This window comes from Microtus pennsylvanicus, chromosome 15, assembly GCF_037038515.1.
Source record: "Microtus pennsylvanicus isolate mMicPen1 chromosome 15, mMicPen1.hap1, whole genome shotgun sequence".
Classification (NCBI taxonomy): Eukaryota; Metazoa; Chordata; class Mammalia; order Rodentia; family Cricetidae; genus Microtus; species Microtus pennsylvanicus.
In genome coordinates, this window is record NC_134593.1 from 70,266,202 (window position 1) to 70,291,319 (window position 25,118).

General features: G+C 54.0%; 1 protein-coding gene across 5 annotated transcripts in view; it reads left to right on the forward strand.

Annotated features, from left to right (window-relative positions):
• Farp1 (FERM, ARH/RhoGEF and pleckstrin domain protein 1) overlaps positions 1-24,190 on the forward strand; it is a 232,939-nt gene extending 208,749 nt beyond the window's left edge. For all 5 annotated transcript variants that reach the window (XM_075950066.1, XM_075950069.1, XM_075950065.1 and 2 more), the window contains exons 17-27: positions 10,042-10,123; positions 12,938-13,175; positions 15,407-15,537; positions 17,274-17,342; positions 17,476-17,565; positions 18,083-18,165; positions 18,244-18,356; positions 18,774-18,940; positions 20,915-21,022; positions 21,752-21,903; positions 22,728-24,190. In XM_075950066.1, the coding sequence (XP_075806181.1) occupies positions 10,042-10,123; positions 12,938-13,175; positions 15,407-15,537; positions 17,274-17,342; positions 17,476-17,565; positions 18,083-18,165; positions 18,244-18,356; positions 18,774-18,940; positions 20,915-21,022; positions 21,752-21,903; positions 22,728-22,809 (1,315 nt within the window). In that variant the 3' untranslated portion in view covers positions 22,810-24,190. The remainder of the gene's footprint in view (positions 1-10,041; positions 10,124-12,937; positions 13,176-15,406; positions 15,538-17,273; positions 17,343-17,475; positions 17,566-18,082; positions 18,166-18,243; positions 18,357-18,773; positions 18,941-20,914; positions 21,023-21,751; positions 21,904-22,727) is intronic.
• Positions 24,191-25,118: the final 928 nt, after the last annotated feature.

Below are 25,118 nucleotides of genomic sequence, written 5' to 3' on the forward strand. Positions count from 1 at the left end.
GCAGATGAATATATATAAACTGGAAATATCTGCATACTACAGAATGGAAAAATCTGATAAAACTTTACCTAAAATAGAGCCTTTCACATTATTAAGGATAAGTTATATGCAGGCCTATGCACTAGAGTGGGGAGAGTTGATTGTCTGCCAAGCATGCATTTGAACATGCAGGAAAGATAGCAAAGGGCCGCTCCTGCTGCAGTAGAGCTGCTGTGTGATGTGCAGTGACAGGCATTGGGCCGCTCCTGCTGCAGTAGAGCCTCTGTGTGATGTGCAGCCACAGGCATTGGGCCACTCCTGCTGCAGTAGAGCCTCTGTGTGATGTGCAGTGACAGGCATTGGGCCGCTCCTGCTGCAGTAGAGCCGCTGTGTGATGTGCAGTGACAGGCATTGGGCCGCTCCTGCTGCAGTAGAGCCGCTGTGTGATGTGCAGTGACAGGCATTGGGCCGCTCCTGCTGCAGTAGAGCCGCTGTGTGATGTGCAGCCACGGGCATTGGGCCGCTCCTGCTGCAGTAGAGCCTCTGTGTGATGTGCAGTGACAGACATTGGGCCGCTCCTGCTGCAGTAGAGCCTCTGTGTGATGTGCAGCGACAGGCATTGGGCCGCTCCTGCTGCAGTAGAGCCTCTGTGTGATGTGCAGTGACAGGCATTGGGCCGCTCCTGCTGCAGTAGAGCCTCTGTGTGATGTGCAGTGACAGGCATTGGGCCGCTCCTGCTGCAGTAGAGCCTCTGTGTGATGTGCAGTGACAGGCATTGGGCCGCTCCTGCTGCAGTAGAGCCTCTGTGTGATGTGCAGTGACAGGCATTGGGCCGCTCCTGCTGCAGTAGAGCCTCTGTGTGATGTGCAGCCACGGGCATTGGGCCGCTCCTGCTGCAGTAGAGCCTCTGTGTGATGTGCAGCCACGGGCATTGGGCCGCTCCTGCTGCAGTAGAGCCTCTGTGTGATGTGCAGTGACAGGCATTGGGCCGCTCCTGCTGCAGTAGAGCCTCTGTGTAATGTGCAGTGACAGGCATTGGGCCGCTCCTGCTGCAGTAGACCCTCTGTGTGATGTGCAGTGACAGGCATTGGGCCGCTCCTGCTGCAGTAGAGCCTCTGTGTGATGTGCAGTGACAGGCATTGGGCCGCTCCTGCTGCAGTAGAGCCTCTGTGTGATGTGCAGTGACAGGCATTGGGCCGCTCCTGCTGCAGTAGAGCCTCTGTGTGATGTGCAGCCACAGGCATTGGGCCGCTCCTGCTGCAGTAGAGCCTCTGTGTGATGTGCAGCGACAGGCATTGGGCCGCTCCTGCTGCAGTAGAGCCTCTGTGTGATGTGCAGTGACAGGCATTGGGCCGCTCCTGCTGCAGTAGAGCCTCTGTGTGATGTGCAGTGACAGGCATTGGGCCGCTCCTGCTGCAGTAGAGCCGCTGTGTGATGTGCAGTGACAGGCATTGGGCCGCTCCTGCTGCAGTAGAGCCTCTGTGTGATGTGCAGCCACGGGCATTGGGCCGCTCCTGCTGCAGTAGAGCCTCTGTGTGATGTGCAGTGACAGGCATTGGGCCGCTCCTGCTGCAGTAGAGCCTCTGTGTGATGTGCAGCCACAGGCATTGGGCCGCTCCTGCTGCAGTAGAGCCTCTGTGTGATGTGCAGTGACAGGCATTGGGCCGTTCCTGCTGCAGTAGAGCCTCTGTGTGATGTGCAGTGACAGGCATTGGGCCGCTCCTGCTGCAGTAGAGCCGCTGTGTGATGTGCAGTGACAGGCATTGGGCCGCTCCTGCTGCAGTAGAGCCTCTGTGTGATGTGCAGTGACAGGCATTGGGCCGCTCCTCCTGCAGTAGAGCCTCTGTGTGATGTGCAGCCACGGGCATTTGGCCGCTCCTGCTGCAGTAGAGCCTCTGTGTGATGTGCAGTGACAGGCATTGGGCCGCTCCTGCTGCAGTAGAGCCTCTGTGTGATGTGCAGCCACGGGCATTGGGCCGCTCCTGCTGCAGTAGAGCCTCTGTGTGATGTGCAGCCACGGGCATTGGGCTGCTCCTGCTGCAGTAGAGCCTCTGTGTGATGTGCAGCCACAGGCATTGGGCCGCTCCTGCTGCAGTAGAGCCTCTGTGTGATGTGCAGCGACAGGCATTGGGCCGCTCCTGCTGCAGTAGAGCCTCTGTGTGATGTGCAGTGACGGGCATTGGGCCGCTCCTGCTGCAGTAGAGCCTCTGTGTGATGTGCAGCCACGGGCATTGGGCCGCTCCTGCTGCAGTAGAGCCTCTGTGTGATGTGCAGTGACAGGCATTGGGCCGTTCCTGCTGCGGTAGAGCCTCTGTGTGATGTGCAGCCACGGGCATTGGGCCGCTCCTGCTGCAGTAGAGCCTCTGTGTGATGTGCAGTGACAGGCATTGGGCCGCTCCTGCTGCAGTAGAGCCTCTGTGTGATGTGCAGCCACAGGCATTGGGCCGCTCCTGCTGCAGTAGAGCCTCTGTGTGATGTGCAGCCACGGGCATTGGGCCGCTCCTGCTGCAGTAGAGCCTCTGTGTGATGTGCAGTGACAGGCATTGGGCCGCTCCTGCTGCAGTAGAGCCTCTGTGTGATGTGCAGCCACGGGCATTGGGCCGCTCCTGCTGCAGTAGAGCCTCTGTGTGATGTGCAGCGACAGGCATTGGGCCGCTCCTGCTGCAGTAGAGCCTCTGTGTGATGTGCAGCCACAGGCATTGGGCCGCTCCTGCTGCAGTAGAGCCTCTGTGTGATGTGCAGTGACAGGCATTGGGCCGCTCCTGCTGCAGTAGAGCCTCTGTGTGATGTGCAGTGACAGGCATTGGGCCGCTCCTGCTGCAGTAGAGCCTCTGTGTGATGTGCAGTGACAGGCATTGGGCCGTTCCTGCTGCAGTAGAGCCTCTGTGTGATGTGCAGTGACAGGCATTGGGCCGCTCCTGCTGCAGTAGAGCCGCTGTGTGATGTGCAGCCACGGGCATCGGGCCGCTCCTGCTGCAGTAGAGCCGCTGTGTGATGTGCAGTGACAGGCATTGGGCCGCTCCTGCTGCAGTAGAGCTGCTGTGTGATGTGCAGTGACAGGCATTGGGCCGCTCCTGCTGCAGTAGACCCTCTGTGTGATGTGCAGTGACAGGCATTGGGCCGCTCCTGCTGCAGTAGAGCCTCTGTGTGATGTGCAGTGACAGGCATTGGGCCGCTCCTGCTGCAGTAGAGCCGCTGTGTGATGTGCAGTGACAGGCATTGGGCCGCTCCTGCTGCAGTAGAGCCTCTGTGTGATGTGCAGTGACAGGCATTGGGCCGCTCCTGCTGCAGTAGAGCCTCTGTGTGATGTGCAGTGACAGGCATTGGGCCGCTCCTGCTGCAGTAGAGCCTCTGTGTGATGTGCAGCGACAGGCATTGGGCCGCTCCTGCTGCAGTAGAGCCGCTGTGTGATGTGCAGTGACAGGCATTGGGCCGCTCCTGCTGCAGTAGACCCTCTGTGTGATGTGCAGTGACAGGCATTGGGCTGCTCCTGCTGCAGTAGAGCCTCTGTGTGATGTGCAGTGACAGGCATTGCGCCGCTCCTGCTGCAGTAGAGCCGCTGTGTGATGTGCAGTGACAGGCATTGGGCCGCTCCTGCTGCAGTAGAGCTGCTGTGTGATGTGCAGCCACAGGCATTGGGCCGCTCCTGCTGCAGTAGAGCCTCTGTGTGATGTGCAGCCACGGGCATTGGGCCGCTCCTGCTGCAGTAGAGCCGCTGTGTGATGTGCAGTGACAGGCATTGGGCCGCTCCTGCTGCAGTAGAGCCTCTGTGTGATGTGCAGTGACAGGCATTGGGCCGCTCCTGCTGCAGTAGAGCCTCTGTGTGATGTGCAGCCACAGGCATTGGGCCGCTCCTGCTGCAGTAGAGCCGCTGTGTGATGTGCTGTGACAGGCATTGGGCCGCTCCTGCTGCAGCAGAGCCGCTGTGTGATGTGCAACCACAGAGGCATTGTGTGCTCTGCCCTCCTTGCTTTCTGATCAGAAGTGGCGGGCGGGGAGGGGGCACTTGGTGACTGTGGGTCCTGAAGGAGCCTGCTCTGTGGCTCGTCCCTCTCATGGTGCTAGACTGGGGCCTTCGAATGTTCCTTTAAGAGAGAAGCAAAGCCTCACCCCTGCTTCATGAGATCAGCGGGCAGGTCCAGCATGACCTAAGAGGTGCCTGGCTTTGTAGCATTTTATATCTGGGTGGTATAAAATGGCCTTCCCTTGAGTGGTGTTGGTGGGATGGGCAGAATACAATCAGAATGAACACAGAGTACAACATTGGCCTTGCTGAGAACAAGGAATGTAGAACGCCACTCAGCAGGGCTCATTCGGCTGAGGCGTTCCCAGGCTTCATTGCTGCCTCCTGTGAAGGCAGATGGGAGTGGGAACGGTAGGGGCTCCACCCTGTCATCCCAGCACTCGTCAGACAGAGGCAGGAGGATTGCTGATGGTCTGAAGCCAAAACGTTCAACCTGAGGCTCACATTCGAAATAAGGCAGTGCTAGGCAGTGGTGGCGCAGGCCTTTAATCCCAGCACTCCAGAGTCAGGGATGGAACTCTGTGAGAGTTCGAGGCCAGCCTGGTCTACAGAGTGAGTTCCCGCATCACAGAGAGACCCTGTTCCCCCCAAAAGGAAGTAGTGAGGTTGTATCCCATCCAGAATGAAATGACTGGAAGAATGGGGGCCTGAGCCTCGAATACATGACAACTTTTCTAGTGCCTGTAGGCTAGTCCTGTGAGAAGCGTGAATGTCGTCCTTTCTGTACCAGAGGACAGAGTTGAGACACAGCCCCGCAGAACTGCTCAGCGGTGCGCGGTGCACGCCACTACTCTGGCTCTCCAGCAGAGGGCGCCTGTCCATTTCCAGAAAGTAGTTATCCAGGATGCAAACTCCATCACCGGCCATACTTGAAGACCATGGAGGGGATTTGAAAAGTGGAGATTTCTGGGCTCCTGTCAGCCCTGCTTAGTGTGAACTTTGGGGATGAGATTTGTATTTGGGGAACGGTTGGCACCCCTACCCAGTGCCTCTGGCAGATGCTGAATCTGGGATTCTTTGGTATGCATTTCAGAGTGGATCGAATTATTTTTCTTCCTTCTGTCTACAAGCATGACAAAATGTTTGAGTTCAGGAATGACTGGAACACTTAGGATTTGCTTGTTAAAGGATTGATTCCCAAAGGACTCCGGGAGGCGGAGTCTGTGGGGCTTCTTAGGTCATGGGGTACATGCGTCCTGTGGGCCCCGGGGCCTGTCCAGTCAGCCTCCTGGCTTGAGGTGTTAGAACAGGCATTCCCATCATTTCTATGTGTTCCTACCCAAGGCCCAAAGCCAGGAACCTACATGAACTGTTCTATAAACTGTCTCCTGCCAGCTTGGCTTTGGAGGACATGGAATACAGTAATGCCTGCATAAAACAGGCAACCACAGACTGAATACAGTCGATAAGAACGGGGTACAGACAAGTTTCTTATGGAGGCCAGTTTGCACAGTTATTCACACACACACACACACACACACACACAGACTTAGTCGGGGTTCATACTTTTACTTATTGTGACACGGGAAACACAGGTTGGCTCGTGTTAATTAAGATAGTTAAGGAACAAACGTGGAGACCAGGAACACTTTGCTAGCACACACAGAAAGAGGCCCTGAGTTCAACCCCCGGCGCTGCTTGACGCTCACAGCGGAATCAGGTAAACGGTTGGCCGTCCACGGCAGAGCAGTATTTGCTCACGTCTAAACTGTGCGTCGGGGTCTGGTCCTCCTAGGACTGTTTCATACATGAGAAGACGCTGGCGTTCTGAATTTGTTATTGTGTGGATGTATGCGTGATACATAGGCGTGAATGGGTTCCTGCCATGGTGGACATATGGAGGACCGAGGATAACATTTGGGAGTTGGTTCTTGCCCTCTGTCTGACTGTGATGGGGGTCTCCTGTCTCTGTTGTGCCGTGCACTCCAGGCTAACTGGCCCCCGTGATTCTGTGCGATGCTGCTGCCCCCACCTTCTGTCTAGGACTAACACATGCAAGCAGCCACACCCAGCATTTTTAACATGGGTCCCAGGAGTTGAACTTGGGTCTTCAGGCTTTGGCAACTTCTGAACTTGCCACTGAGCCGTCTCCTGGGCCCAAACTAAGCTTTCTAAAACGTTACCTGAATCTGGAATACTTTTAGATTTGCTGATGTGGTAGACTTCCTGCACAGACCTCTTCCCCTCTTTTTTCCTTCAGCGAGCATTCATTATATTTGTGTCCATGGAGGTCACAAACAAAGAAAGCAATGGTGTCATGTTGCTGGTATCAAACTCTAGACTTTATTCCATGCTATTTTCTAGGTTTGGGATTTTTTTCGGTTTGGTTTTGGTTTTTCCTAGAACTTGCTTTGTAGATCAGGCCATCCTGGCCTGAAACTCAAAGCAATCCCCCTGCCTCTGCCTCCTGTGTGTTGGGATTGAATTATGTGCCACCACACCCAGTCCCTTGCCATTTTCAATTACTACTGTTAAAAGAAAGAAATCTAGAGTTTTCCCTGTATCAAAAGTTCCCCAGATTGGTACATGCGTAGTGGTCACCATGATTTTCCCAGGCAGAACCAATACCAGGAAATGTTCTGGAATGCGTAGGCCGCAGAAGTGGAGGACCAAGGCCTGCTTCAGGCTGGCAAAAACCAACTTACACCATCCCCAAAAATAGTAACTGGTTTGTTGAGCTCTGAAAAGTGGCTGGAATGCTTTTTCCTTTTGAACACTAGGGACTGTTCACTCGGCTGCTCAAACCCACACAGAGAAAGCCACTCAGCCTTCTGGGTGCCGAGGGGCTCAGTGGGCAGATCCTGCCGGTGTGCGGACAGGCAGAAGGGAACTGAGAGCCGTGGGTGATCATATGAACACCATCATGCTAGGCTGTGCATGCCACACACAGTTACCAAGAAGGGGCAGCTGGGTAGAAACCTGGGTAGGGTCCCCCTGAAAACAGTGCAAGATCAGATGAGATGTCCATGGGCCACTGAGAATTGGGGGGAAGGTAGAAACCTGGGTAGGGTCCCCCTGAAAACAGTGCAAGATCAGATGAGATGTCCATGGGCCACTGAGAATTGGGGGGAAGGTAGAAACCTGGGTAGGGTCCCCCTGAAAACAGTGCAAGAGGATCAGATGAGACGTCCACGAGCCCCTTCCTGGTCAGTCTGATGCCAAATGACTGACCAGCTCACACCGGTGAAAGAAGTGTCCCTTCGGGACCAGAAGGCCTCAGAAATGTGTGACATTTGTCCCTGTGTGTCTGCATGCAAGGTCCTTTGCTGAGGTCACATGTAGCTGCTCTTGGAAGTAAATTAATTACATTGTGTGAGTCTTGGTTTTCCTAGCGAAATTGTCAAAAGAATTTTCAACTCTGGTTAGTGTGTGGTAATTGTCCAGCCAACAGCTATGTGGCCCTGCCTTACGAACAAGGACCCTTTTCTTGTGGGGTTGACATCCGGAGGATGTTCTGGACAAGTTATAATGACTTTTTCATGATCTTGATAATGCAGTGACCTTTGGGCTGTTCTTAGTAAGACACATGCCTTAGATTTGTAGACTTAGAGGCAGCCAGTGGAGGAGAGTGGTCACACATGAGTCTCACATGGGGCAGCAAGACTTTGGGGCTTGTCCCCGGTCCCAGGGGTTTGTCCTGTGTTTGAACTCACTGCCCGGGGGCTTTGTCTGCAGCCTGTTCCCATGACATCACCCAGAGCTGATGCCCAGTAAAGGGGGGGAGGGAGTATCAGTGGCTGTATGTTGCATGAGGACCAATCACTGCCTCCCACGTAGTGTTCTCTGTACAGCAAGAGTCCAGATTGCGCAGGAGGAGGGGGAAGAGCTCTGATAACAAGTAGACGTAAGAAGGAAAGTCCTCTGCTGAAAGTTTTAAGAGTAGTAGAGTTTTTAAAGTAAGCAGTTGGCAGACATGGGAGGCCATGGGCGCATGCCTGTAATCTTTGGCGGTCTCGGAAAGCTGAGGCAGAAGGGTCACCACCAGTTTGAGATCACACCTCAAAATGGAGGGCATGGAATAATTAACTCTGGTTCCCACTCTTATTCTCTGCCTGCTAATATTTGAATTTGATTTTGTCTTGAACAAGGGTCTTTATTTAAGCTCGTTGTAAATTGCATTCTTTGAACTGAGGAGACTTCATACGTGTGCCACCGAATGGCACACCCATTTGTAAATTCTGAGTCATCTATGCAGGCAGATTCCAGGACATCTCCATGTGTAAGCTGAGTCTTCCTTCTGTCTGAGTGTATGCCATTTTGTCAGAAAGTTGAACATCCGGCTTAGAGAAGGGTCTTCCTTTGAGTGGAATTTCTTCTCGGTTCGGTATGAAGGGTAGCAGGAGAGGAAAGAACTTCCCAGTTCTGACCAGAACCCAGATGAAGGAGCAACGGGATGCTCTGAACAACGGAAGGCATCCTCTAGGCTAGACGTCCTGTGAATTTAATTCCTTCTCTATGTCAAGTGTTTAGGTGGAGCAGCCATTAAATGACCAACCAAGCCTGGATCAGCAAAATGACCCGTATACTCAGTGGGCATTTAACAACCAGAAACGCCAGGGACACGACAGACTTGCATCTGAGGGATGGAATTATAAGCAGGATTTAGCTGTTGGCCAAGGCTTCCCGGGGAAGAGCCTGGGTCTGAGTCAGGGGCAGGAGTCATCCATCCCCAGTGGCCTTAGAAAGCCACCTGAAGGTCTGAGAAACAAGGGCCCTGGGTCGCTAGGTCTGAAGAAAAGTGAAGTGTAGATATGGCGTCCTTTGGGACTCCCTTCCTGCCTCTCTCCTGCTCCACCCTGCTCTGTATGGCTTCAATCATGCTCCATGCCACATGTGTGCGGGTACAGTGCAGAAACCCGGGGCTCAGGGTGGAGGCAGTCACCAGTCCACTGGCACGACCGCTCCTGGACTTGACTTATGAGACCTGTGCACAGGCCCTGCCCACCCCAACTCTGGTGAGCCACAGACGGAAGCACCCACTAGAGAAAGCGTCACATGCGGCCCCAGAAGTCCTTTCTCGGTGCTGGGGGATCAGGAGCTCCCGTCTCTGTCACTTCAGCCACGGGCTCATTTATTGCTCCCTGGGCACCTGGTATATTCAACTTGACATCCCGTGCCTGGCTCTTGCCGTTTCGTTTGTTAGCTCATCTCTTCGCTGTAAGTTGGCCTCGGGGTAGCCTTAGCAATGGGTGTCAGTACAAGCCTCATTTATTACTCCATTCTTACCACTAGATTAGGAGATGCACTGGCGTGGCGGTACAGGTGCCGCCCTAGAGACTGTGGTAGCGTGGCCAAGGGCAAGCTCATTGCCTCGTGGCAGGGGAGGCGTGGATCTCAGCCTCCCTGGCAATAAAAGGCGGAAGGTCCGCGCTTGCCTCCCAAGTTTGCTTTGAGGACTGCATTGAGCCAGCGCCTAGGTCATGGTCATCTTATCATTGGGCGTGTGGGGATGGTCAGTAAATACTGGCACCTTTGCTCTTCGCTGGTTGAACCCTGAGTTAGGAATGCCATCTGAGGTGCTGAGGTGGGCAATTGAGGTGCCCAGGCGGTGCCCTAGTACTCCATGTGAGGGAGGTCCCTCACCACCTCCCCTGCAGCTGGCCACCCGTCCTTCCCCTCCCCTCCAGGAATGGCTGTCCCGACTGTCCTCAGTCACTGTTCGTTCAGGCTGAGGGCTCTTGGGACAGAAGCCCTGATTTAGGAGTCGTGCCTTGCTCTCTGCCAGTATCTGCTAGTCTCAAGGACTGAATCGGTTCAAAAGCCAATTGGTGTAAGTGACCTTTATGCTGACCGATCTCCCAAACCCGTGTGTAGAAGGGAAACAGTTCTACCGGACCCAACCAAGGTTCTCCTTCACACACGTGGAGTTCTGTTGGTTTGTTGTCTTCCTACCACAGCCTCCCCAGTGCATGGAAAAGGAATTCTTTTTCCCAGCACCAGGAGTCACTGGTGAGGGGTCCAGATGGGTGATTAGAAGGGAGATATCGAAGTGGGTGTTTCATTGCTAACACTTTGTGTTTCTCCCTTTGCTGCCCCAGGGAAGGCCGCTCAAATGCCCACATCAGAGGAGATTACCAAAGAATCGGGGATGTCATGCTTAAGAACATCCAGGGCATGAAGGTGAGCCGGTTGGGGAGGAGGGAAGGGGTAGGAGCCCCTTCTTTGGGCGTGCACTGCCTGGCCTGTCAACCTGCAGGAAGCATCAAGGATGAGCGTGTGGTCAGACTGTCCTCCACCGTTCTAAGGAATGTTACTGGACAGAGCATAATAGCTGTCTGATTTAAAAGCTCCACCTTGCAGACAAGCAACAGGAGTTTATACACAGGTCATTCCTGACCTTAAAAACGACATACACAAAACTGTACGTTTCATTTTCAGTCCATTATTTTGGGTTCCTTTGTGCATAACAAAATCGTAGTTGCCAAAGTATCTGAGCATTCCAGTAAATTCTGTGTCTTTAAACCCATCAAAGGCAAATCTCTCTTTAAATAGGAGCAAACAATGAAAACTCCCTCCTCCTAAGGGAGCTAAGGAGTTCTAGCCCACAAGCCTCTCCTACAAATGTCTGAGATTCTTGTTCATTTGGACGCATTTAGCAGTGCCTGCGATACAGAAGGCTTTGATCCACACTGCTCATCTGCTGAACACATCTGTCTGCGTTCCTAAGAGGACGTGTTAAGTCTCAGCTGCTGGGGCATGTTAGGACCTCAGGACCTAATAACTGTCCCAGAAAAGGGGTGATCCCCAAGAAGGCAGCCACTCATGCTGCTACCATGATGTATGTCCAGCGTAAACAAGAACCTACTATGTAGGAGGGCTCTCACAGAATTGGGGGTCCTTCATTCCCATCATCCATTTGGCTAGGTTGCTGGGTTACTCAAGTCTTGTCAGCACCTTGCTGTGGAGTGTGTGGGGGTGTCTGTGTGGGGATGTGTATGGTGGATGTGCGGGGGTTGGGGTGGGGGAGGTGGGGATGGTATGTATGGGGTGTGTGGGTGTGGGTGTGGGGGGCGTGTCGTATCTGTGGAGGTGTGTGTGTGGTATCAGTTTATGTGTTGGGAGACTGGCCTAGGGCCTCACAGATATCCGGCAAGCATTCTACCTGTCAGCCACATCTCCAGCCCTCCCCAGTTCCTTCCTTCCTTCCTTCCTTCCTTTTCTTTCTTTCTTTCTTTCTTTTTTTTTTTTTTTTGAGATACAGTTTCCTTTGGCTGTCTTGGAACTCACTCTGTGAACTGCCTACCTCTGACTCCCAGGTGCTGGGATTAAAGGTGCAACCCAGTACCGCCTGGCTCTCCCCAGTTCCTTAACTAAGACCGAGATGTAACTTCCTGGATCCTAGGCATCCCTCCCTGCCTCACCATGTCCAAGGCACACCCTGCGGCAGTGTGGGGCAGCATAGGCAAGCAGCCGTGGCAGACGGTGAAGTTAGGTGCAGATCCAGCACAGCAAGAATAGCCTGGCGGGCGCCACAGCCAAAGTCTCTGCACAGTGAGGCAGCTGCACCAAACTCAGGGGTGTAGTAACAGGCGTCTTAGAGCCTTTTAAAAATGTTAAGTTTTAATCAGTGTGTAGGGTGCTCACCCACACACCCAAATCTTAACGTTTCTCATGGGTATAATTCAGCTAATAAGGCTGAGGACCCAGGATTGCTGTGTAACCATTGTCCAAAGCCTCCTGTCCGTGCTGGAGCTCACTCTTGGTACTGGACATTCTGAGTGGGGGACAAGCATCCACCGTAAGAGTACCATACAGAATCATTTTAAGTAATGCCTTTAAAAACACACGCCATGGAGCTGGGCCTGGTGGCAGAGGCCTGTGATCCCAGCTGCTCAGGAGGCTGAGGCAGGAAGTCAAGTTCAAGACCAGTCTGGACTGTGGTCATGAGACCCTGCCTAGGCCCTCTGCTCCCCTCTCTGTCCCCACACTGATCCCACCACCTCCATAGTCTATCCTTCCCAGGATGCCCTGTGGTTGGGATGGTCCGCGTGTAGCTCATTCTTGCTGATCCCGTGGGCTTTTCATTTCTTCCATGGTGTGATTTGATTACCATGGTACTTCCGGTCATTGCCCATTCCTAAGATGCCTCTTCTCCTGCCACTTGGTTTGAAAAACAATAAAATCAAATTCCCCTTATTTGGGAGCACAGCCTGCAAGACCCTACTGTGGGCCTTGGGAGTGGCGGGGGAGACGCGTCTGGCCCTTCCCCCACCCCAGGGACGTCTCCTTGACTTACTGATCACCAGCCACCATGTGTCTTCTCATGCCTTCGCCCATTAACCAGCGTGGAAGACCTAAAAATACACCTTCTTGCACCTCTCTTCTGAGCGCCTCTCCCCACTTTCTGCAGGCTGGCATTCTGTGCTCTGCCACCCTCCTCAGCTGCAACGGCATTGCAGCACCATGCCTGCACCGCACGGGTTTGCAGCGTGGGGCTCTGCGAAGGCAAAACAGGTTAGGGAGGGCACTGCCGCCTTTCTCTTTACATTTGTTAGTTTGCTCATTTTGTTTTATTGTTGGCATTACTTTATACAGTGTGGAGGGCAGCAATTTCCAGAAATGCAGTGTACTGGGTTAGCGCAATGCCTGCCTGCAGGGTCTTTCCTGCCCCACTCCCAGCCCAGGCACTAAATGCATCTGCACATGCTTAAGCATGCTCAGCTGGTTCGTTTGGCCAGCTCGCAGGGACACATGTCCAAATGGAGTCCATCACATGTGCCCTCACTGTGTGCATTCAGCTCTGTACAGTCCTGGCACAAGTTGGGGTCCTCTTCATGACATGACCAGGAGAGCTTGACCTGTGGTCACATCCCCATCTGGAAAAGAAAAAAAAAATGAACTGCAATAAAATAATGAGCACAAAGGTTTGCCCGTCTCCGTGAGTCACACTGGTGTGAACGTGCTGACCAGGACGGTCTCCCCTTCCTCCCCAAGCACCTGGCAGCCCACCTGTGGAAGCACAGCGAAGCCCTGGAGGCACTGGAGACGTCCATCAAGGGCTCCCGGCGGCTGGAGCATTTCTGCCGAGACTTCGAGCTGCAGAAGGTGTGTTACCTGCCACTCAACACCTTCCTCCTGCGCCCGCTGCACCGGCTCATGCACTACAAGCAGGTCCTGGAACGGCTCTGCAAGCACCACCCTCCGAGCCATGCTGACTTTAGGGACTGCCGAGGTAAGGACTGCTGTGCTGCTGTGCGCCCTGGGGTCTCTGCGGACCACCTGCTAAAGGTCTGGTTTCTGTCACGGCAGGGTTGCATCTTGATCTTCCTGTGGGGAGGGGATGCAGGTAGTTGGAATGTCTTTCCTTCCCTGTTTGCATGCATCCTCTCCTTCGGAGCCAGGTGGTCAGGGACAAAGGACCCTGGGAGAACGTCATCTCTAGCCAGCCCATTCCCAGAGGCCGGCCTCCACCTGTCTACATGAGACTTAGACTCCCACCTTAGGCCTGCCGAGGAAATAGCTGATGGACTCAGGTTGCTTGTTATTTCTGGGCTTCGGCCACAGCCTGAGTCTCGGGGTAGCTCATTTTATAGACGGTAACAGCTGAGGCCAGAAAGACTAAGAAACCTGTGCTTGGTCACACAGTGGGGAAGCAAACAATTGGAGCCCAGACCTAGCGCCCTGTTCACTCAGCCCAGCCCCTCGTGTTTTCTACCTGAGCTTGCTCAGCTCCCTGCCTGGTGTAGTGCCCAGCCTTGTACCAAGCCTCCTTTTATAGTGCTAGGAGATCACTGGGGTTGCCCATTTTGAAGGAAACTGAGGCTTGGGGACTTGCAAGTGTCATTCAGGACAAGGTCAGAGCTAGAATCCCACACACGTTTGTCTCACTGAGCCAGGGTTCTCTGACCCAAGCTGGTTTTGTCCCATGTTCTGTCTAGATGGTTGAAGTTTGCATACCCTGGGCTCACCCTAAGTCCTGTCAAGGGCCAGGTCTACTGAGTCCCCTCAGGTATCAGGCTAGGACTGTGCACAGCATGGGCCCTGTGCAGGCGGCTCCTGAATGCATTATATGAATGTGTGCATCCACCATCATGCCAAGGCCCTGGCTCTTACCTAAAGTGTTACAGAGCCAGGCATGGTGGCACAGGCCAGCCAGACTGCATACAGACATGCTCAGCTGTATCTTGAGCATGTGAGACCGCAGAGCCCACCCTCACAGTGACACACTTCCTCCAGCAAGACCACACCCACTCCAGCAAGGCCACACCTCCTAATAGTGCTACTCCCTACAAGATACAGGGGACAAATACATTCAAAACTACCACAGACACACGAGAGCCTGTCTCAAAACAATCAACTTGTGTAGAACACCTGCGTGAGGTGCTTTATCCCAAGACCGCAGGACCGTTCAGCCAAAAATAGCTTTGACGAGAGCTCAGTGCTCATTCCAGAGAGTGGATGCTCCCTGAGCTCTGGTATGGATGGGGCGGGGAGTGAGGCTGAGGCAGTGAACACAGACCACACAGTCTAGAACCCTACAGGGCCTTGCCGAGGAGCAGAAGAATGTGGACCTGAGACTTTCTCTAGAATATACAGAGGAGTCCAACACAGAGGTTTGGTTTTTTGAGACAGGGTCTCACTATTAGCTGCAGCTGTCCTGGAACTCGCGGAACTCGCTATGAAAGCCAGGCTGGCTTAGAACTCACATCCACAGAAGTACAGTCTCTACAGTCTCTACTTCCCTAAGGCTGGGATTATGTGTGCACTGCACTCCTGGCTCTACACTTGACAAAGTAAAGCTTGGGGTTGCTAATCTGTGGGAGGAAATGCTCCAGGCACAGTGCCGTCCTGTACCCCAGGCTTTGAAAGGAGCCCACTGCTGTTGCCTGTGACCCTCGGTGTGTGATTCCAGCCTCCTGGGTCCATGTCTCCCCTTCATTAACCCTTCTGATGGAATCTTCCTCCGAGAGCCTTAACCTCTGCCTGACCCTCTGTTGGGCTGCTCTTGCTCTCTCTTCCTCCTTGTCTTGTGGCACCGGTATTACCAGTCAGCTGTGCCAACGTGAGATGGCTAAAGGCCCCTCCCAACTTTGAGGTTGTCGCTCACAAGGGGAGAAGACTGTGCAACCCTTGGCAGTTAAGTGGACTAACTGACTTGAGACATAGGTGGCCTTGCTGAGGGACTGGGATGCAGAATCCCATGAAGATAGAGACTGCCCCTCTGTGCGTGAGCACCATGGGGCCATGACACCATCATTGTAGCCACAGCCTCTTCCCATCCTGCTGACCACTGGATTTCCAGTAAATGTCTGTTGGACCAAACTGGGTGGTCATGGCTGAGGATGGAGCAGGCCTGGAGTTTGTCACACCAGCTGAGACAAAGCATCCCGTGACAAGGCCATCCTGGAACATGGGGCCGCAGGTCCAGCCTGGGCTAACCTGCAGCCTGTCTCCCTTCCTCAGCTGCACTGGCAGAGATCACAGAGATGGTGGCACAGCTGCACGGGACAATGATCAAGATGGAGAACTTCCAGAAGCTGCACGAGCTCAAGAAAGATTTGATTGGCATCGACAATCTTGTGATCCCAGGAAGGGTAAGCTCAAGGTGTTGGAGTAACGTCAGAGGGCCTCAGTCTCCTCCAGCCCCTGAGGGAGGAGGGAAGGGGGGAAAGCTCTTGGTCCTGAGTACTAGGGTATGATCTGTCACAGTCAGCTCTGCCAGGGCAAGTGCGCGCGCGCGCGCGAGAGAGAGAGAGAGAGAGAGAGAGAGAGAGAGAGAGAGAGAGAAAGAAAGAAAGCCAGAGTTCATCGCTAAAGAGCTTTCTCCAGTGTGGCTCACCTTGGCTATTTTTGTGTTTTTGAGACACCTTTTACTAGCCTGGGCCTTACAGGGTAGGCTAGGTTCGGTGGCCATCGAGTCCTAGGGATACCTTATCCCCACTCCACTCCCTCCCTGTCCCCATCCTTCCCCCACCCTTCCCCCTCCCCACCCCTCCAGCACTGGAATCACAGGTGCACCTCACCACGCCTGCCTGCTTACATGGATTTTAAGGTCCACGCTCAGGTCCCCCAGCATGCATAGCAGACACTGTACCCAGAGAGTCCCCAGCCCCTGCACAGGCAGTTTTTAATCCATGTGACCCATGGGAGACGCCTTAGGTATTTCTGTCAGCAAACCTCACCAAGAAAGTGTCTGGGAAGCAAGTTGAGAGACCGTGAGTTCCGTGGTCCCCGCTCTGGTTCTACCGGGGCCTTATCTGCAGTCTTTATGGAATCATTTATATTGTCTGAACATTATAAAATACATACCATACTATGCTGCCCGGTGCAGAGACCGTCTGTAAAGTTGCTCACTGTGGAGAGAGCACTGGATCAGTCTCCTGTGGCTTCAGGAGTTAGGTTAGGTCCTGTCAGGTGGGCTTCCCCTGTGGGGCAGGCAGCTCTGTTTTACTGAGGAATAGGGTTCTTCTTGAGATTGGCAGTCTGCTCACTAAGGGACAGACCCCAGATGCTCATTAAAGTAGGATTCTCCTACTTGCTTGGAGGCCCCAGCAGCCACGCTCTGAGCCCAGCCCGCCCCACGGCAGTAACAGCCACGCTCTGAGTGAGCCTGGAATGGCAATCATACAGCCAAGCGTCACAGGCTTTGTCATGGGTGACAGCCACGAAGGTGCTCCTGGGCAAGCATTTTGCTCATGTGTCTGGACATGGGAATAGCACGGAACTTCAGGCTCCTGTATGGCGCTAACAGGGGCACAAGGCGTGTGCCTGACGTGTGCCACCGGCTCAGCAAAGGGAACGCATTTACGCGTGAGGGTAGAATCGGCATGGCCCCACCAACTTCAGCGCCCTTACAAGTGCGGTCATTGGCTCGTCAAGCTGCTGCCCTAAACTGTTCGCAGTCAACTGAGAAGCTCTTAGAGACTGTGTAGCTACATAGACTAGACTGGTCTTGAACTCACAGAGACTGACCTGCCTCTGCCTCCCAAATGCTGGAATTGAGGTGCAACCATGCTGGCCTAAAATGGGAGTCTTGCCAGGCTGGCCCCCAACTCATGAGCTTAACTGATTCTCCTACCTCAGCCTCTGAAGTATCTGGAATTACAGCCATGCACTAGTGTCCAGCTGAAAAACAGGTGAAGATCGGAGTAAAACGCACATAAAATCCACCACTCGTAACCAGTGCTGTCTCAGTGTTGCCCAATCAGAACTTGCCCACTTAGTGCCATACGTATCATGGGTCAGGGGTCTCAGGGTTCAGAGGCTAGAATCCAGGCACCAGCTCAGCCTCTCACACTCTGGGTAAACTGAGGCTCTGTGTGCTCCACAGGAGTTCATCCGCCTGGGCAGCCTCAGCAAGCTCTCCGGGAAGGGGCTCCAGCAGCGAATGTTCTTTCTGGTGAGTAGGCGAGCCGTGCGTCCTCAACAGTCCCAGAACCATGTCGCCCAGTGGGCGAGGAGGGTCCCGTGGCTGGGGAGGACTGAGAGGTAAGAGGGACCCTTTCCCCACACACTTCTGCTTGTCCCTCTAGTTCAACGATGTCCTGCTGTACACCAGCCGGGGGCTAACGGCATCCAATCAGTTTAAAGTCCATGGACAGCTCCCACTGTACGGGATGACGGTAAGTGTCCAGCCCTGCATGCCCTCCTCGTGAAGAGCAGGTACTTCCGTGTTCACTATCAAGGAGGGCCCTAGAAACACTACCTCTTCTGCACCCATGGGCTACAGGACGGTCTTTCTAGACTCCAGGGCAAGTTAACTCAAGCCATATGGTACAAATTCGCCTGTGCCTCATGGCTAACCCTAGTCGCCCTTTCAGTGAAGACAAAGCCAACTTTTCCTCACTGAGGCAGACCCCACACATCCTGGTGAGCAGGTGTCCACAGGGCACCTGCCTCTGTGTATATACCTGGCTATGCCAACCTTCTCAGAAGGTAGAGAGGAATTGCGTGAGCTGCCAGAAGGAGTTAATGCAGAATGTCCCTTAGCCTTTCTGAGACCTTCCCTGACTGTGGGAAGGTCTCCTGTGGCCCCGAGGCCGCTCTGAACTCTGCCTTGCCTGGTAGCCAGTCTGGTGTCCACAGATGCAGCAGGTGCCTGGCTGGCTGCTCACCACTGACTTAACGACTCTTCCACAGGTCGAGGAGAGCGAAGAGGAGTGGGGTGTGCCCCACTGTCTGACCCTCCGCGGCCAGCGGCAGTCCATCATCGTGGCCGCCAGGTAACTCCTGAACCCGACCTGTACAGTTTGCCTCTGACCTTCCGCGGTCTGAAAAGCTGACGCCATCTCTGTCCGCAGTTCCCGGTCGGAGATGGAAAAGTGGACGGAGGACATCCAGATGGCCATTGCCCTGGCAGAGAAAAGCAATGGGCCCACCCCTGAGCTCCTGGCTAGCAGTCCCCCTGACAACAGTAAGTGGTGGGGATGTGCCCACATGGGGAGGTGTGGGGCTCCGCTTCCCAGGGGACAGAGCACACTAGGCAGAACCTCTGAGCGGTAGGCCTCCTGTCCGTGCCCTTGGCATCAGTGTTCAAGTGGCTGTGAGAATGGGTACGCCATCTCTTCCAAGCCCAGGGTGCCATGTATCGGCCGGTATTTATGGAGGGGAGCAGGCTACAGGCCCAGTGGTCCGCTGACAGGAAGGATTCCCAGCCACCGCAGAGGATACTGGGAGGATGCTTCATTAGACTCCGACCCATTGGGCCTCTTGGGCCGTACTGGGAGCTCCCACCCCGCTTTCTTCGGCACTCTGGGGTGTGAGGACGATGGCAAGCTTGTATCAGAGGGGAGGGGACGGTATCCACACCACCTTTCACGACTTCCTGCAGAGTCCCCAGATGAGGCCACAGCGGCTGACCAGGAGTCCGAGGATGATCTGAGCGCCTCACGGACCTCGCTGGAGCGCCAGGCCCCTCACCGTGGCAACACGATGGTGCACGTGTGCTGGCACCGCAACACCAGCGTCTCCATGGTGGACTTCAGCATCGCGGTAGAGGTACGGAGTGAGCGGAGAGCCGTCTCCACCACTGGGCTAGTGGGCGCACTCCTTTGTAGATGCCGCGTGGCTCTTCCCGCCACTGCTAAGCCTCGCCAGGCTCCTTTGTTCTCCACGTTTCCCTTTGTTTTGTGGACTCAGAACGGGGAAGTGTGCTCAGGTACAGCAGTGTAGCCCAAAGCCAACCAATAGCCTGATACCTACCTCAGCAGCTGTGAGCTGCGGGTCCCTGGGAAATGGGGTACACCAGAGGACAGCCATGTCTGAAGCCGGATGAGGTGGTTCTAGAAGGGCCAGGTTACAGCTCACAGGACACGTCCCAAGACAGGCTCTCTGCTTGGGCTCTGTGACTCATGCCTGAATAGGTGCTTTGAAGGTGAGCCTTCCCTCTGGATTACTTCTAGACCTTTCCAAAGCTGTCCCATCGTGTTGCCAACGCCACCTGCCAGCTCGAGGCTCTAGTCTCCTCTAGTCACGGGGGTGACTTGCCTGGGTCATATAGTGTGAGCCAAGGACAACAGCAGTTTGGAGATGTGCTTTAAGCTCTTAGTCTTGGGATTGTGTTTCTGCAAGTGGCCTTCACTGAGTTTCCTACAGCAGCTGTGCCCTAAAGACGTTTTCAAGGGAACCCATCTGGGACCCAAGGCCCTAGCTCTCCCTTGGTGTCCTGTGGTCACATTCCCAGCTCCCTGCCTGACGAGGGGCTGCTTGCTGCCCTTGCTTCTGGCCTGCATCTGGGTATCTGCTTGTAGGATTGTCACTTGTGATGGACCATATTCCCTGGAGGTGGGGACGGTAGACTTGAACTTGAAGCTGTATCAGTCCCTGAAGGGCAACAAGTTAGGGTGCCTGCTGTTTCAGAATCCAGCCCAAACAGCTGGAGGCTGAGCCGAGCCATCCCTATGAATGTGGGCTCAGCATGGTGGCATTTGACAGGCCAGACGTTGCTAGAACCTTCACTGGGGAGGTGACCAGAGATGCCACAAGGACAAAGCAGCGACACTGTTTAGCGAGGGTTCTAAGAGGAAGGCCAGCAGAAGGGTGTGGGGGGGGGCTTGCTACTCCCTGGACACCCCCTTGCCCTTCCTGCAGCAATGGCATCTGGAGGGATAGCTGAAGCACCCCCTCAACTCGCACTGTTCACATCTGCTTCTTCCGTCAGGCTGAGCGGCTGAAGGGTAGGACCCCTAAATGTTCCCATACCGATTCCTAGTCTCTGGGGTCTTACCGACAGTGGCATTTATGAAAATGGAGTAAATCAGACGTGAAGTTATCTCCAAGTTTTGTTTTGAAGTATGGCGGGGTATGGGGTTCTATGAATGTGACTGCCATGCCTGTGCTGGGAACCCGACTCTGGTCCTCGGCAGAATGTGCTGCTGCTCTTTCCAGCCTGGTTGTTTAAGATGTGCAATAATGCCACCTAACCGTTTTCCGTGCACTGTGGGCGGTACTAATTACCTTTCATTACCATTACCCTTCCAGCTTGCTTCACCACCCTCTGCTCGCGTCACCTTGACAGAGGGAGGAAAGGTTGTCCTGTCAGGGGAGCCTGTGTCCTTGCCCTGTAGAATTGTTACAGGAACCTACAGTGTATTCAAGGAATCAGGGGCTTGGCGTGACTTCTGGACATTCCCACTAGGTGGCAGCATAGAGCCGCTCAGGAAGGCCTCCTTCAATCCTTGGTTTCCCAGGGAAAAGACCAGAATCCCAGCCATTCCTGACAGTCTATTGTTGCATGGTGCCCCTGAATCACTTCGTTAGGGCCCTTCTTAGCATGACTAGTTGTAACTAACCACAATACCTGCCACCCCCTACTCCCTAAATTAGTCACATTCAAGGGTGACTACCGTTAAGGATTCCTTGCCGTGAGAAACCTGCTCTTAGGGCTGGGTCTTCAGGACCCACCCTCAGAGGCTCCTGAGATGCAGTGGATGGCAAGGATCCGTGTTCCCGACGCCCCCACTTGTCTTTCAGAACCAGCTGTCTGGGAACTTGCTGAGGAAGTTCAAGAACAGCAACGGATGGCAGAAGCTGTGGGTCGTGTTCACCAACTTCTGCCTGTTCTTCTACAAATCACACCAAGTGAGTGCCCACAGGGCAGCTGGCCCTGACCTGGGGTCTGCCTGCTCCAGCAGAGCGCAGTGCCTCCATGAAGCACACGCAGATGTCGGGCAGTGCGGGGTTCCAGCCAGCCACGTCCATCGAGATCTTGGGCCCGTCTTGTTCAGATGGCCTCTACACTCTCCCTTACAGCCGCTGCTCAGAAGGGGGGGGGTGTTGAACACAAGACTTGGGGTCCCTCTTGGTGTTCTTGAATTTTAACAGTAGACACAAACAGATGTTCAGGGACGAAGAGCGGACCCAAGTAGGAACTCGAGGAAAAGGACAATACCGGGGCCTGCGGTGGGCCAGCCACCAGCTGGGGGGGGGGGGGGGGCGTTTTTCCAAAGAGCAAGGGAGCCCAAAGCACTGGTAGGGAATTTAAAAGTGTATTAGGCTCTAGCCAACACCCAAAGGACTGATGCTGCTTCTCTGAGTCCTCGAGGACTCAGGAAGGCAGACCTCATGGTGACTCCAGGCACTGGCACTATGGGGAGACATTGTCTTGAGGTGAACACACCTCCTAGGGGGGGCTCCGAGCCAGGTGTCTGGCTCTTAAGGGAGGAGACAGAGAATGTCTTCTCCTAGAGAGAGACCGTGTTCTTTACAGACTCACTCACCTGACCATGGCACACCGGCCAAGACTGGCTTTCAAGATTAGCCCTTGATTAACTATTGCCCACTTCCTCAAAGCCACCTCTCCGTTTGCAGGACAATCACCCCCTCGCCAGCCTGCCTCTGCTGGGCTACTCACTCACCATCCCCTCAGAATCCGAGAACATTCACAAGGACTATGTGTTTAAGCTGCACTTCAAGTCCCACGTGTACTACTTCAGGGCTGAAAGCGAATACACGTTCGAGAGGTAGGTGCCCCCTCCTGTGTATGCTCAGGACAGTGATCCTCTTCCCGACATCAGGGCTTTTCTCTAGGGAAGTTAGTGTGTGCTCTGTAGGCCTGGCTACACAGGGTGGCATCCCAACTCCTCAGTGACTTCCGTCCTTACCACACATGGTGAGCACGTGCCCACACTGCCGGGTCCTCCACCATGCGCCCACCATGCCAGGAAGCCGGTGCACACGCAGTCCCCATGGACCTAGTGAGTTGAGCGCTGGTGCAGGGGTCATCTTCTAGCCAGGAAGCCAGCAGTGAAACAGGTGGCCAGATGACCGGATGTGAACTCTTGGCAGCGCATCCCCTAGCACCAGGGGCCCCAGCGTGCCAGCTCCCCACCTTGGGAGTTCTCTTCTGGCCTTGTTGCTTGTTTCTTCCCTGGCCCAAAGCATTTCTCGATCCACCAGGAGACCCTAGGAATGCTTGCAGATGGGCCCAGAAGACAGCGATTCTCAGTCTGCATCACCAACTAGCCTTACCATGCTGAATCCTAAGAGCAGTGACCTCCTCTATATATACACCCAAGACATGTTGAACCGAGTCACTGGGGATAGATTATTCTGAGCATATGTATCCCCAAACCCTGGGAGCTGGTGCCAGTAACACCCCCAACTGTGACAACCAGCAGTGCCAGACTTGGTGTGTCCCAAACGACAGTCCTGTCATATGGGACGGTAGCCCTACACGGCCCTTGGAATTGTGTCATGTAAGGCTTGCTATGGTTCTCAAACGTTATCATAAACCGACATAGGCATATAAAGACGCCCAAGGTAAAATGTCCTCTCCGTTGTTTAGGTGGATGGAAGTCATACGAAGTGCTACCAGTTCAGCCTCCCGGGCCCACATCCTGAGTCACAAAGAATCTCACCTGTACTGATGGCTGGACACACTGGCTGTTCCAGCCACGGCTGCTCTCTTGGGAGTTATAAGGAAGCCTAGCAAAATCCACACCGGTCTGAACACACTGAAGATGCGCAATGGCTCCCGCCCACCTCCCTCCACAGGCCTCTCTCCAAACCTTGTCTTCTCCAGTACTAATCTCTCCTTCAGCAGTCTTTCCCCTCCAGGCCTAGGGATGGGAGGGCTTGCTTGCCATTCTCGTGGGACGCTTTAGCTTGTGTCAGTATTGAGATATTGTCATCAAGAGTGCCAAATGCCCGTCTCTGCCCTGCAGGTGCACCCCAGGGCAGGGCCCACGCATCCATTCACCTGAGACACAAGTGCGCTTTTCCTAGGGAAGGGTTGCGTTGTCTTTTCACCTGCGGACTGCTATTTTCCAGAATGGACTTTCCCAGGGTCTACAACACATGGCGCAGTCTTAAGCAAATGAGATCATTTTCGGATTTCATTTCTTTTCCAGTCTTTCTACTTTTATAATAATAGGACACTGGTAGGACTCACTTTCAACTAATAAGCAATGGCGGCACACTCCATTCCACCGAGGGGTCTGGCTCCAGGGAGACCTGGTTACCAGACCCATTTTCTTGGTGGAAGCTGACCAAATTGTTTGTGATTCCTATTTACAAACTGTAGTGGGGTTGTTTTCTGTTAAGAGAAGCGGATTTCCAGTGCAATACCTGGGCGTCACTGTCTGACCGTGGTGTGTACAGTGGGGGCTCTTAGGCTGTGATGTTTTCCTGTCTGTTTCACAAGCATGAGAAGCTGTATGTTGTTGACCGGGGCCATTTGTGCTGTTACGTTATGGGGCGTTGAGTGAGCTTCCCGGGGAAGCACTGTATGGTCATGGTACGTAGTCCCAGCCCTGGTGACTGGACCCAGTTCCTCCTGACGCCATGGTTTGAACCTGCACACTCTCTAGTAGTCTCTTACGGTGCCTGTCTTCAAGTCTTTCCTTCTATACTCATTCCTTCTGGGCATGGGGTACGGACAGGAGGACAGCCCACGTCCTGTACAGACTCCTCTGGGGACCTGGCTGCCAAACGCTACCTGAGTCTCCCAGTGGAAAACTTTGCCCTGTTCCCTAGGGTGACTGGGTGGCTGCCATTCCCTTCATGCAGAGCCCTCTACAGTGCAAGCTGGCCAGATCAGCACAGTCCTCACCCGGTGCCCTGCATCCCAGAAGCAGACCCCCACCAAAGTCAAGGGGCTGTGGCTAGTGTCCATGACTCACGATGGATGAGGAGTGAGATGTGTTAATCATTTGCCTTACAATGTACCAGATGGTTCTAAGTACTAACAAAAGGGAATAAAAATACCTCATGCCACAATCCAGCACACGGAAGTCTGAAGGCAAAACCAAGAGCTCTGTCTTGTCTTTGTGTGGTGGGAGAAGGGGGTACTGGTGGGCGGGAAAGGGGACAGGACACCCACCAGGCATGGTACTGAGATACAACACTCTGGCACATTGATGAAAACACACCCAAGTGAGAAGGGGGAGGTTAGAGGTCATGGCCATGCAGACTCTGCGGTGAGTCCTCCTGGCCCCATCACCGGGCACCAGCAGTGCTGGGAACAGGCTCCCTGAGTTACCAAATTCCTGGAGGGCTGGAGACAAGATGACTTCTTCAGTGTGATTCCAGACTGTGTGACTGGCATTTCTGGCCTCCATACAGCTGCAGGGAAGCTCAAGAGTCTGATGGCCCCAAAACACAAACACAGCAGTCACTTCTGAGAGCTTTATTGACCTCTGATGACAGCATGGTACTCGGACCTCCAGACTGTTTCCACCTTCATTGCCACATCTTATAGCAGAAACATAGAAGCCAGGTTTTTTAAGAAATATAATGCATATAAACCAATTACAGGTTTTGCCCAAGAAAGTATAAAACACTACACAGAGAACCAAACAGGAACCTTGATGAGCAACTCGGGAACAGAACAGTGGGCTTCTTCCACAGAGAAACCCCAGCTGCCAGGAACCCACAATCTCCCATATTCACTGGTGGATCAATCAAGAGGCTGTTACCCCCTGGGACAGAGCCATCAATGAGCTGGCATGGCAGTGCACACCTGTAATCCCAGCTCTCAGGAGGCCAAGGCAAAAGGATCCTGAGTTCCTAGCCATCCTGAGCTCCCAAATGACCATCTGTCTCTCGAGCCAGACCTGAAGCCTCAAACTACACGGCACTCATTCTCCCAGACTGGTGGCCTCGTCACCACCAGAAACTGCCCGTGAGCTGTGAACAGCTTGCATGTAGCACTGAGGGACTTCTGGGAGATGCTGAG